The sequence below is a fragment of the Indicator indicator genome, chromosome 6 (assembly GCF_027791375.1).
Source record: "Indicator indicator isolate 239-I01 chromosome 6, UM_Iind_1.1, whole genome shotgun sequence".
Classification (NCBI taxonomy): domain Eukaryota; kingdom Metazoa; phylum Chordata; class Aves; order Piciformes; family Indicatoridae; genus Indicator; species Indicator indicator.
In genome coordinates this window covers 12,133,846-12,147,813 of record NC_072015.1, presented here as the reverse complement: position 1 = coordinate 12,147,813, position 13,968 = coordinate 12,133,846, and the positions used below count along the sequence as shown (strand labels likewise).

Below are 13,968 nucleotides of genomic sequence, written 5' to 3'. Positions count from 1 at the left end.
CTGCACATGGAACTGCTCCCTCTGCAGTCTTCGTATCCCCATACGAAGACCCTAAGTACACAGCCCAGGTCTCCAACTGGGTGACTCAGGATCCTCAAAGACCAAATCCACTACTGAGAAGATGTAGCCTAAACATCCAGTTTTGGTACAGCTTCTGCTAAACAGTGGGAAAATAAAATCATTGCTGATACTTGATATTTGTAATATGTGATGAATGGTAACTGTTCCAAAAACATACAAGCTTTGTATGGTGACTGTGCACAAATTAAAACAGTTACCAATTAATAAAGCAGAATGTCTCAAGAGCACCTCATCAGAATAACTAACCCCAAAGATCCTTAGCAAGGCTTACAGTGATTTGAACAGCTCTGGAAACCAGTCACATTATGTAAATTCAATCCTTACCATTACACGTGAACATCTGTTTACAGTAATACTTGTAAAGAAGGAGATATTTAACATTAATCTCCTTTAAACTCTAAGATCTATAAGATTAGGGATAATGCCTGAAGATGACTAATGAAGGTCAAGGCTCATAATCTTTGTTTAGACAGCTCCTCTGCTTTGCAATGCTACAGCACGTCCAAGATTTCCTAAACAAAAGCATTGTTCAGAATTCTACACCACACATGCCAGCAAACCACCACTCAAGGAATAAAAGTAAATGATATTCTGCCACTGCAAAATCCAGAAGCAATTGTTTCAGATAGCTTCAGGATACAAGAACAATGCATCTCAACAGGACTTGACTTTCATTTGAGCCCCCTGGTTGATACCATAAGATAAGCCCGTGGAGTAGTACTTACACAGTAAATACAAATCACCAGTTAGCACTATCAGATATATATCTTTTTGTGGTCACTAAAAATCACTAATCTAAATACACAATCAGTTTAAAGTCTTGCAAGTTAGCCAAAGCTATCACCCAGGACACCACAAAACATTCAAAGCTCCGGTTTGTTTAACTTGGGTCTCCTTGGCACACTGTTCACCAATGGCAGCTACTCCAGCTTCATATACTAAGCAAAAACATATTGTTATACATGAATTAGCTCCAGGGGTAAAGAATGAACTCTCTCATAACTGCCAAAGCAATTTCCTAAAATACAGCACTGAACATGATACAGCAATTCTGAAAAAAAAAATACAAAACAACACAACAAAACCAAAACCCAACCACCAAACCCATACTACTAAATTGATGACACAAAGAAAGTGCTGTAGTATCAGCTGCAGAAAACCTCTTTGCATAAACAACCTGACAGTAGACACTTGTTCTCTACTCAAAGACCACTTTACTGTATTTCACAATACTTTTACTTAGCTGTGTTACAGAAGCCTGCTATATAATGTGATTTGACAAGGCTGTCCACGTAAAAAAAAAGAAAAAAGATATAACTACTTACTAAAGTTAAAATTTATAGGAAAAAAACAGTGACGTTAAAAAAATAAAGAAAAAAAAGCAACAGTCTACTTTCAATTTCATATAGATTAATTTTTTAAAGAAACTTTGTGAACTATTAAAGTTGATGTCAGACAGGAGACATAAACCCACATAAAGCATACAAACAATTTCAGTGCATCTTAACACTTATTCCAATGCATTATGAAAGTATGCAGTGTGTACAAGAAGCCTGCAACACGCTTTCTTTTGGTATATACTATATTGAATTTAAGATATTACAAGGAAAAAAAAAAGAAAAATGGTTGGAAAATTACAAGATGCAGGCTAATACCTGTTCAGTCACAATGATTTCAGCCTTTTTCATCAGTTGATTTCAATCATCAGTTGATTTCAATCAAATTTATACAATCTGATCAAGAATGTAAATTATTGCAGTTTTCCTATCTGCTGTCATGTCATTACCATTCTCAGCAGGGCATTAAATTTTGGTTTTTTTACAAAACTGACCAAAAAGACAGAGATTTGGACCATAAAATACAGTGACATATATACCTACTTACCTACACAAAGTATGCAAACCTCCCCAAAAACAGTAGCTAAACAAAGACTGAAAAGCCTAAGAGTTTCAAAAACGCTCAGAATTCATCTTAGAAAGAAACATCAAAGAGTGTCAGGCACCATCTTACAGCTGCTGTCACACAGATATCATCACACACCATATTGTTAGCAGTTTAAGACTTGTCCACTGACTACTTGAAACAGCATGCAGACAAGCAATGCATTATAGTACAGCTTGGAAATGCTTCCTGTGTGGAGACATCCTACCCAGAGGCTGCAGTAGAGAGCTGGCTGAAGAAAAACTGGGAGTATCACAACACTAATGCCTGTCCTGGCAACATACTGCTGATAGAAATATTTTTTCTAGATGTCAGCTGGAATCTTAAAGTATAATCACCTGAACAGAGCGTTTCAGGGACCTTTTTTTGTCATGAGATTTAAGGACCCATTTTCACTGTCCTCTTCAACTGAAACTTCCCACCTTTAGGGACAATTGAGCTGTGCACTGTAAGAACACAGATACACTAATAACTGCAAATGACATCACCCTCTCTTTTCTTGTGTGACTTGGCCAGGCAGTTATACAAAATCATCATGTACTGTATTGCTTGTATTGTTTTAAGACACCTCAGTTCTCTCAAGAATAACTCTTGTGGGAAAAACTTTTCGTTACAAGTCTGTACCTCTCTGCATCTTCCACATCTTCTGTGAAAATTGTGTCCGATTCTGGGCCCCTCAACTCAAGAAGGACAGGGAACTGCTTGAAAGAATCCAGCACAGAGCCACAAAGATAATTAAGGGCGTGGAACATCCCACTTACAAGAAAAGGCTGAAGGAGGTGGGTGTCTTAGGCTTGGAGAATAGAGACTGAGAAGTGACCTCATTAATGTTTATAAATATATGAAGGGTGAGTGTCAGGAGGATGGAGCCAGGCTCTTCTCAGAGATGTCCAATGATAGGAAAAGGGCCATGGGTGCAGGCTGGAGCAGAGAGGGTTCCACGTGAACATAAGGAAAACCTTTTTCATTGTGAGGGTTACAATACACTGGAACCGGCTGCCCAGAGAGGCTGGGGAGTCTCCATCTCTGGAGACATTCAAAACATTCCTGCATCCAGGCAGGTTCCTAGACATACTCTAGGTGATCCTCCTCTGGCAGGGCAGATGGACTAGATGATCTTTTGAGGTCCCTTCTAATCCCTAACGTTCTGAGATTCTTTGTGAAAAAACAGTGGATCAGTAACTCAGCAAAGCCTTTAATAAAGACAGAATTGTTAAAGTCTTTCACTGCAGTCCAGCTGCAGCAATACATTCTCCATACACTGCAAACTAAGTATCTTGATTATTTTACGCCTGTTTCTAAGCATGTGCAAGTTGGAGGCAAAGCCTGTCATTTCACAACTCAGTGCTTGCTTCTTTCCTTACGTCCTCTAACAGAGGTACTAGCATAAGGCCAAATAACAAGAGAATTCCCAGGAGATGCCTTCTGTGAGAATTGTCATAGCATTTCTTCAAGAAATTTCAAAACAATAGCTTAAGGGCAAGGTTTTCCATTAGAAATCAAGTTATTTTGAAAGAGTCGATATTTATAATAAAGGCCACAGCACACCTGACAAAATGAATTACTGAATTTTCAATCCAAATGTAAAATACTTGAAGTTCAAAATACTTCCCAAAGCGTCCCATTTATTGTCTGCGAAGACAAAACTCGAGTTTTCTTTCTTGTTGTGTCAAGCAAATACATCATTATGTTAATTTAACATGGACTTTATGGCACACTGATACAACCATAACAAAACAGACAAGTCTGAATTATTTATTTTCATATATACATCTAAATAAAATTTAAACACTTAACCTAAACAAGACCATAATCCTGATTGTATTTCCCATACCTTCATCGTGTTCCCTTGATGAATTAAGATTTCTTTAGAACATTTCAACAGCTACTCATAATATATTCTCATATATTCATAAGACAGGGTTACACCTGGCTGAAAGGAAAACAACATAGAATCATAGAACTGTTAGGGTTGGAAGGGACCTTAAGGATCATCTAGTTCCAACCCCCCCTGGACATGGCAACCCCTGCCATGGGCAGGGACACCTTACACTAGAGCAGACACATCCAGCCTGGACTTAAAAACCTCCAGGGATGAGGCTTCTACCACCTCCCTGGGCAACCTGTTCCAGTGTCTCACCACCCTCATGGTGCAAAACTTCTTCCTAACATCCAATCTGAACCCACCCACTTCTAGTTTTGCTCCATTGCCCCTAGTCCTATCGCTACCTGACATCCTAAAAAGTCCCTCCCCAGCTTTCTTGTAGGCCCCCTTCAGATACTGGAAGGCCACAATAAGGTCACCTCGGAGCCTTCTCTTCTCCAGACTGAACAGCCCCAACTCTTTCAGTCTGTCCTCATAGGAGAGGTGCTCCAGCCCTCTGATCACCCTTGTGGCCCTTCTTTGGACACGTTCCAGAACCTCCAGATCCTTCTTGTAACAGAGGCTCCAGAACTGGATGCAGTACTTGAGGTGGGGTCTCTCACCAGAGTGGAGTAGAAGGGGAGAATCACCTCCCTTGACCTGCTGGCTATGCTTCTCTTGATGCAGCCCAGGATGTGATTGGCTTTACGGGCTCCAAGTGCTCACTGGTGGCTCACGTTGAGCTTCTCATCCACCAGAACCCCCAAGTCCCTTTCTTCAGGGCTGGTCTCAAGCCACTCACTGCCCATCCTATATCGGTGCTTGGGATTGCCCCGACCCAGAGGTAGGCCCTTGCATTTGGTCTTTTTGGACCTCATGAGGTTGTCATGGGCCCTGAGGGACTCCACAAATTATTTAAAAACACACTGAATCACTGGAGACCTACTTCTTACTGGAACAGTTGCAACACTTGAAACTTGATGCACGTACTATTTGACATGCGTAGTATTTGATGGATGGGAGGAGATGCTACACTTCAATTACCTCAGTATTTTTTTAATATACAATTAATCCTACAACATAGCTGCAGAAATTAACACTGGCATCAATTTTTTATTTTTGAAAGAGACAAAATTTAGATATAAAGAACAAATATTAGGGTACAACAAAGCTATCATAACTAGTGGACATGTAAGAGTTGGGGGCAGATATTGACACAGGACTATACTGCAGGAAAAACTTTTGATGTCTGATTGGATCCATGTGAACTTACAAGTAACTTATTGAACTTAAAACCTGCTAAGCTTTGTATGGCTCTCAGAATTGTCCCAGAACTCCCCCAGGAAAAGTCATTACCAGAAAAAGCCAGGTACCCTTAAACAGGGTTTTAAGAATCCCAGGGAGGTTCATGAAATTGCCTTTTACTGGGGAGTGAAGTACTGTCCATCATGGGTTAAGTTGAATATTTGTTGCTATTATTCAAAACCATGCCAGCTTCAAAATGAAAGTGTTGGTTGGAGCAAAGTATTATAAGGCTTGAAGTTCATACTGTAACGTTAGAGGCTTCCTGTTCCAGTTGCTGCTTTCGGGTTCCAGGTTTTGTGGGTTGGCTCTTTGATCTGCAGGAAGGGTGGTGAGATGTGTAGCAATGGGCTAGCTGTGTAGGAACTGGCCAGCTCCCTGGTTTTGTGCTTTATACTACTGCATTCCTGCTTAATGCTGCACTTCTGTTTCTGCAAACAGGCTAAGCTAAGGTAATCAATCACACATTATATTATTAGCTAAGGTGATTGCACGTTGTGTTGTTATTATCTGTTTTGCTCAGCAAAACTTTTTATCTCAGATCTCTTTATCTCAACCTGGGGTCTTTTTTGTGTTACTTTTCCCTCACTTCTCTGTTGGGGGAAACAGGCAGGTTTGCTTTAACCTGTTACACAGTCTTACCCTTTAAGAAAGCAGAGGTAAGAGTAAAATGAGGAAACATTACAGACTCCACAACTTCAAGAAAAAGTGCTTGTTTGGAACTTCACTTTAGCAATCCTAAAATCAACATGAAACACTCTTCATGGTAGGGCTACGTGTTGTGCACAACATAAAACCATGGCTTGCTACCAAACAGGCACCACCAGACACAGCTGTAACTAGTAAGAACATCAATATTGTAACAGAACCATATATGTATTATCTGTGGAAATAAGATTTGGTACACTTCAGAGGCTGACTTCTATTGTAGAGCTAAAACTCCTTACCTTGAAAAGATTGTTTGGCTCTGTCCACTAGCTCTTCAATTGGATAACTTGCTAGATCTCCTCTGGCATGCTTTGTTTTGCAATAGGTACATGCATTGAGACACCTGTTTAGAAAACAAAATTACTGAGTTTCTAGCCAAAACAGTTTTTCTATGAACAGCTATATTTATTAAGTACAGATAGAAAAACGAGCTTCTACACCTATGACCAGAAAAATAGTAGTACTGTTTCAAAAAAATCAATAAAATAGTTTGAAATTTATTTTGTCCTCTTACCTTCTTCAGGTTGAAAAACTAACAGTGGAAACCACATACAAAATTCAAGTGTGAGAATTTACCTATTTTTAGAAAGCTCTTACTGGGTTAATAATTGCTCATTACTAAAGGTGAATGTCCAGGCTTCCAGTATCGCTATTACATGAAAAGTCCAACCTGAATATAAATGAAAAAGGTCCTGAAATACCAAAAATAGATTTTAAAAATAGTGTGTATTCTTGACAACATATTGCAGTTATTTTTCCCTTTTCCGTGTGGCTTGTGTAAACAAAACCAATAATATAAGACAGATTCATCAACTAGATGATTTTCCAACTGATGGAAAAAACTCCACTAAGAAACTGAAGGAATTATGTCACTGCCTTTTCTTCCTGACAACATAATAAAGGCAGACTGATTCAAAGTAAAAGGATGGAAAGACCAAAACAAACAAAACCAAGCACTCTTATACCTTGTTTGCACAAGCAGTGCATCACAAAGTACAGAACACTGCACAGAACATTTTCTCAGGTACCCTCCTGTCCACTGCACCTGTGACCTTCTCTATCAACACAACCTGACTTTCTGCCAGAGGACATCTACATAGTTTGTGATTCTCTCAACCTAGACTGAATGATGAGAACTGTGTATCATCTTATTTACGTGCATTATTTTTCCAGCTATCAGATCCAAACACCAGTTTCCGTGTCCATTTTAGATCCAAGACCTAAAAGATACTGCTTAACTGCAACAATGAAGCTCTTCTATTAAGAACTAAAAATGTATATGAAATAAGTTGCCATTCAGTAAAATATATAATCGTCTATTAAAAATATAGGGGGTAAAAAAAAAAAAAAATCTAAATCTGAACCTTTTACACCTGTTCCAAATTAGTGATTCATTCCCACCCAAAGACAACCCACACATCAGATGTGAATCATTTTTATGTATCTCACCTTTCTTGTGCAAATCAAAAGCCTTTCATTGTGCCAGTTCTAAAGCATGCTTACAAGAGCAGCATTTGAATTTGAATTGGTTATGCTTTCACTGTGCAACCTATTTATCAAATTAAAACGTTTTATATCAGGTCACTGGCCATTTAAGTATGCTGCAAAGTGCTCCCCCTCACAGACCAAGGAGCGCTTGTCTCTCCCTGCTTCTTATCCATGACTCTTTCAAAGTCCTCCAACTCTTCCAGGGTTGCAAAGTATGTCTCCTTGTTTTCTAATTTTTTCCTTTATTTTCGTTTTGTGTGTGTTTGCTTGCAGTTTTATTGCACGTTTTTTTTTTGGTATGTTGGTAACGGTTATTGTTTTGTGTGGTTGGGTTTAGGTTGTTTATTTGTTTTTAAAGCAAATCTCTCCATCCAACCCAACACTTCATTCCTAAGCAGGCTCCTATCTAGTCATCCCACGGTCACACTCCTTCCTCTCAACATCATTCACTAAGTTAAACCAGCTTTCTTCCACACAGTTACCCAAAAATAGCATTATGGTTTGGCGATGCATATTGTCATGTCCTAAAGAGCCTTCAGCAGCCGGGCATGGGGTGTTTGGGGGTGGGAGCTAACAGCCAGACTCCCTCCTCCTCAGCAGGACTCGGGGAGCAGGGGAAGAAGGGAGCTGAAAGGTTTAGATCATGTAGACAAAACAGACCCAATTTTGGAAAATTAACTGATCATCAGGCAAAATAAAAACTTAATTAAAAATTCAGGTACTGAGAAACAAAAAGACCAAAGTCTTTCCTCCCCCTGTTCCCAGGCTTAGCTTCACTCCTTCACTCCAGAGACTTCTATGCACATCATGCCCCCAGCCAGATGGAACCAGCTGAGACCAGCATGGGGAAGCTCCAGCCTCTCCTCTCAGATTTTAGTTTGGGCGTTTTCTGAGTTGGTTTTAATTCTGTGATTTTTTACTTTTTATTTTTAATTTTGCTTATGTTTCATGGTAACATAAAATCAGTTTCACAGCAGACATACGTGCTCTCATACAACCAAGGCACGAAGGTGTGGTTTACATTGATGATAATTGTACTAATTTTCATTTTTTTTCCAAGAAAATAACATTGTCAGCTATTTTGTCAGCCTTCTGAGGTCACCAAGGAGAGAGATTGAATTTGCAACAATCCTGCCCCATGACCCAAGGTTACTTTAACAGCAGCCTTTTTACTCTCAAAAGAGAAATTTGTCAGCCATCAGTAAGAGGGATGCATCAAGATTTTATTTATTGGAATGAAGTAAATTTATTAAAGTCACATTTAAGCCAGGATCTGGGGAGGAAAAAACCCAGCAAACTTTCATCCTTTACTTCAAATTGAAAAGTCTGATTTATTATAAATTTGGTGTAGAAGGGAGTTTCAATGAAAAGCTTAGCACTGTTTATTTTTGTGATATGAACTCTATTCTTGCATGAAAGCAATTGTTTTTGTAGACCTTCTTCAAGATGTGTCACTTCATCATAAGACTCATAAAAACTATCATTTTATAGTTTTAAAAGAGATTTTGAAATTTATTCTTGTGTAATAAATCTAAATAGAGCTAGAATCTAAACTGGTACTGATGTACAGCAAAAAGGTTTATTTTTGCTACTCACATAGAATTTTTCTGATTCCTTAACATAAAAAGCCCTGTATCATACACTTATAAAAAACAGCATGTCCCCTCTTCCTCTCCATGACACCAATTTACAAAGAGGGTTGAAAGAAAGATACAGGGAACTACAGACCTGTCAGCCTGACCTCATAGCCAGGGAAGATTACAGAGTGGTTCATCTTGGATGTGCTCAAATGGCAAGTGCAGGATAACAGTGGGATCAGGCACAGCCAGCATGGGTTCGTAAAGGTTCTGCTTGACCAATCTGATCTTCTATGACCAGGTGATTTGCCTAGTGGATGAGGGAAAGGCTGTGGATGCTGTCTACCTGGACTTTAGTAAAGCCTTTGACACCATCTCTCACAGCATTCTCCTTGAGAAACTTGTGGCCCACGGCATAGACAGATGCACTCTTTGCTGGATTAAGAACTGGATGGATGGCTGGGTCCAAAGAGTTGTCATAAATGGAGTTAAATGCAGTTAGCAGCCAGTCACAAGTGGTGTCCCCAAGGGCTTAGTATTGGGGCCAATTGTGTTTAGTATCTTTATCAATGACCTGGATGAAAGGATTGAGTGCACCCTCAGCAAGTTTGTAGATGACACTACATTGAGCAGGAGTCTTGATCTGCTCGAGGGTAGGAAGGCACTGAAGAGAGATCTGGATGGGTTAGATGGGTGGGCTGAGGCCCATGGGATGAGGTTTAACACGACCAAGTGCTGGGTCCTGTACTTTGGTCACAACAACCAGAAGCAACACTGCAGGCTTGGGGAAGAGTGGCTGGAAAGCAGCCTGATGGAACATGATCTGGAGGTGTTGGTGGACAGCCAGCTGGACATGAGCCAGCAGGGTGCTCAGGTGGCCAAGAAGGCCAATGGCATCCTAGCCTGTATCAAAACCAGTGTGCCCAGCATGAGTAAGGAACTGATTGTGCCCCTGTACTCAGCCCTGGTGAGGACACAGCTTGAGTACTGGGTTCAGTTCTGGGCACCACAGTATAGGAAAGTCATTGAGGTCCTGGAGTGTGTCCAGGAAAAGCAACAAGGCTGGTGTGTGGTTTGGAGAGTACGCCATATGAGGAGAGGTGGAGGCAGTTGGCGTGCTTTAGTCTGGAGAAGAGAAAGCTAAGGGGAAATCTTACTGCTCTACTGCTCTCTACTATAACCTCTGTAGGGGTTATAACCTCTATATTGCTGTCTACAACTACCTGAAGGGAGGTTGTAGCCAGGAGGGGGTTGGTCTCTTCTCCCAGGCAAGCAGCACCAGAACAAGAGGACACAGTCTCAAGCTGCGCCAGGGGAGGTTTAGGCTGGAGGTGAGGAGAAAGTTCTTCACAGAGAGAGTGGTTGGCCATTGGAATGGGCTGCCCAGGGAGGTGGTGGAGTCACCATCCCTGGAGGTGTTCAAGAGGGGATTGGACGTGGCACTTGGTGCCATGGTTTAGATAGTCATGAGGTGTAGGGTGACAGGTTGGACTCGATGATCCTTGAGGTCTCTTCCAACCTTCTTGATTCTTGATATATATACTATAACCTCTGTAGTGAGGTTAGGGATTGTTAAGTCCCCCACGTAACTACTGATAGGATGAAAGGAAATGGGCTTAAGTTGTGATGGGAGAGGTTTAGATTAGCTCTTAGGAAAAATTTCTTTACTGGAAGAGTGGTGAGGCATTGGAACAGGCTGCCCAGGGAGATGGTAGAGTCACCATCCCTGGAGGCGTTCAAGAAGCATGTAGATGTGGTGCTTCAGGATACGGTTTAGTGATCACAGCAGCTGGGTTATGGTTGAGCTCAAACTTAAAGGTCTTTTCCAACCTTAATGATTCTATGACTCTTACTGCAATTTATGCATAAATCATACACATTTCTCACTACTACTCACTGTTTGAGCAGTAGTATTCGAAAAGCTCTACACTGAGAGTACTAAATGCCAAGAGTACTCAACACTCAAATTACTAATCTCCAAGCCCTGTGGATAAGTTTCATATCTTCAAACAACATTCCTTTTTTATAAGGCCTAGTTGCCAGTAAATTAGTTTCTCCTGCAACTTCAGAGTTGCCTTCTGGGCAAATATTCTTACAAAATAAGTCCTGTGCTACCTGAAGAAGTATGGGAGCAGCAGGTTTTCTGTGGTACTGCATAAACTTGTTCAGAAAGAGAGAATGGAAATGTGCAGCAAGAAGCAGAAAGAAAAGGAAATTATTCTCCAAATATTTACTGTATTTTGTGGGATTGCTCTGAAGAACTTTATTACTATGGTCTTCAAGTACAGCTTCAGGGGGCTGTTGATTTATTTTGAAGTAGAAGGTGGAAGTTGGGATTTAGAGGCAGACATCTTTTGGGGTTTTGCTATATCAATTAACTTATTCCCACTATAAGTGAAAAATATTGTGGAATTCCTAAATATATTACTTTTCTGTTTCTTCAAGAGATTATATTAAAAAAACAACAACAAACAAACACCAAAACAAAAAGAGGCAGAGTTCAATGTAACATAAAAAAATGAACAGCTTTAAAAAGCAAACAAAAAAAGAGAAAATTTTTAAATCCTATTTATACCATATTCCTGAATTCCAACTTGGGGGGAAAAATTACCTTTCAGGATATATCTAACCAACAAAAAGTATATAGATTTCAAATACATGTAAAAATGCTGAACTATTTTTCATGGATTTTAAAATTATCTTGAAATTGTAAATTTAAACCAAAGAATAAGTATAATAAAGCATCTGAAGCTGTTTTTTCCCTAGTAAACCAGCCTCTGTTCCAAGTTTCCAGCATAACAAATTATTCATATGTGCATGCTGCCACATACTGAGACCACAAACAGGAAAAAGGCTTTGGGGAACTCCAAATCTGAGCACTGCCTCTTACTAAGTGGCATTCATCTGCAAGTGGATCACCTAAAACCAGCCCAGTAGGTAAATATCTCCTTAAAAATCAGCCATTATCACAGCTAAAGCTCAAAACAGGGGACTAAAAAGCCAACATGCAACAGTAGTGACAAAGAATATTTGCTTTGTGTTAAACTGGAAGCTTTCTTCAAGCATTTGAAGTTGGTTTATAAATGTTAGTTTGTATTAATACAGGTCAAAGCTTTTTCCACAAAGAAATTACAGATATTTACAGAAACAGTTATTAATACTCATTGTGTTTGTAATAACCAACAACACATTTTGGATAAATTTTGTTGTGATTACAGAACAAAAAACACTAAGTCCTGGTTTTCCAATACACTAAACTGATTAAGGTACTTGGAATTATTAACCTTTTGCTTTGAATTATTAACCTTTAATCAGCTCTGTGTCCAATACACAGAACTATTTTACAGCAAGGTAAAATATTATCCAGAGATAAATTACTACCATGTGGCTAATTAAAAACTTTTTGAACATGTAACCAAAATGAACATCATCAACATTTTGGTTAAGTGCTTGAAATTTTGTTGTAGAGATAAGAAATGGTGGTCTTCACATTGTTTAGCTAGAGCGTGTTGATATTGCACATTAGATTAAGCAGACTCTTAATTTTCAATACAGTAATATTCTGCATAAAAAGGACACTTAACATGAAAGGCTACCCCTCACAGAGGGAACTAATTATGAGTAAGAATACTTATGACACAGCAGACAAATAAAGACTTCCCTTCAGTGGAACTAATCAGTGGATTTCAGCAGCAGATAAGAGAGTACACATGAGGAACAAACTCCTGGTTCCTCTCACGGGACATTGTGCCACCAAGGTTGATAAAGATGGATTCCACCCTCAGATATGAAACATGTTTCATTCAAGGATCAGAAAACAGCTCAATTACAAACTACAATGTGCCATTAGTGTGCTAGATGCTCACATTGTGATTGACCAAGACCAGACATCTATGAGCAAGATGGGAGAGCTGAGCAGCTGCAACAATGTCCTATGACAGAAGATCCCTGTGCTCTGCAGGTAGCTAATTTTGGGGAAGAAGGGTGTAATTTCTCCCTTAGTTTCCTGAATAATCCAGCATATTCTTGTTTAGCATCAATTTAATTAGCTGGTAAAGAGGGGGGGAAAAAAAAGGCACGCCAAACCAAAACCAATCCCCAAAAACAACATAAAAAGACTCTAACCAAAACTCAATCCTAAAGTGGCCTTTTTCCAAATTAGAAATTTGCAGAAACAAAGCAAAATATCAGTAATCACAAGAGATCTGACTAGTTCTACAAATTCAAGATTTTATGATGTTTAGCCTTTTAAAACAAGCCAACCTGAAATTTCTGCCAGTAGTGCAGTGCTCCCAACATGACTGGAACATCACATCAGTACAAATATAGAAAGCTTGCTCATCACAGTCACCCACAGCATCTCTTTGCACCTACCATCAGGCTTAAAAGGCCTCAATAATTCCAGCCTGAGAATAATTTCTATTAGCAAACTGTGGTTTTCCTGAAAGGGGAGCATGATTTCCCTATTTCAAAAATACATTTACAGAAGAGATTTAGGCTTTTGTGAGAAACTTTTAGAATTTCTATCGAATGTAATTTTGATTAAAATGTTCTCTGCTGTGAGTAAAGAGAAAATTCCTTTTACAGGCTTGACTGAGCAAAAGAAACACAAGGAATATGTACCCCCAGCAGACAAGTATTTGCCACAACTTAGTAAACAAGATCTACTACAATTCTTCAACTCTTTTTCCCTTAGAATGCAAAGTTTTGTAAACCTAACAGCAGCATTTATGCCATATTTATAGGTAAAGATAATATTATATTTAGAGAATCAAATGCTATTAATATTTCTTGATATTTCACCTCTAAAATGCTACTTTGTACTTCCAAAGTTTCCAAATTCTGACAAACTTACCTGCAATGGATCGGGGGAAAAAATTTAGAAAAAAACAAAAACAAAAACAAAACAAAACAAAAAACCACACAAAGAAAAACCAAAATACAACACCAAAAACCCAACAAAACCCTCCCAAAATCCAACAAGTCATGGTTAATACTGACTTGTTT

At 39.2% G+C, this 13,968-nt stretch overlaps 1 protein-coding gene across 1 annotated transcript in view; it reads right to left on the bottom strand.

The window, feature by feature from the left end:
- Nucleotides 1-13,968, bottom strand: part of CDKAL1 (CDK5 regulatory subunit associated protein 1 like 1) — a 415,443-nt gene that overhangs the window by 232,989 nt on the left and 168,486 nt on the right. The window contains exon 7 of the mRNA XM_054381757.1: nt 6,136-6,239. Coding sequence (XP_054237732.1) covers nt 6,136-6,239 — 104 coding nt within the window. The remainder of the gene's footprint in view (nt 1-6,135; nt 6,240-13,968) is intronic.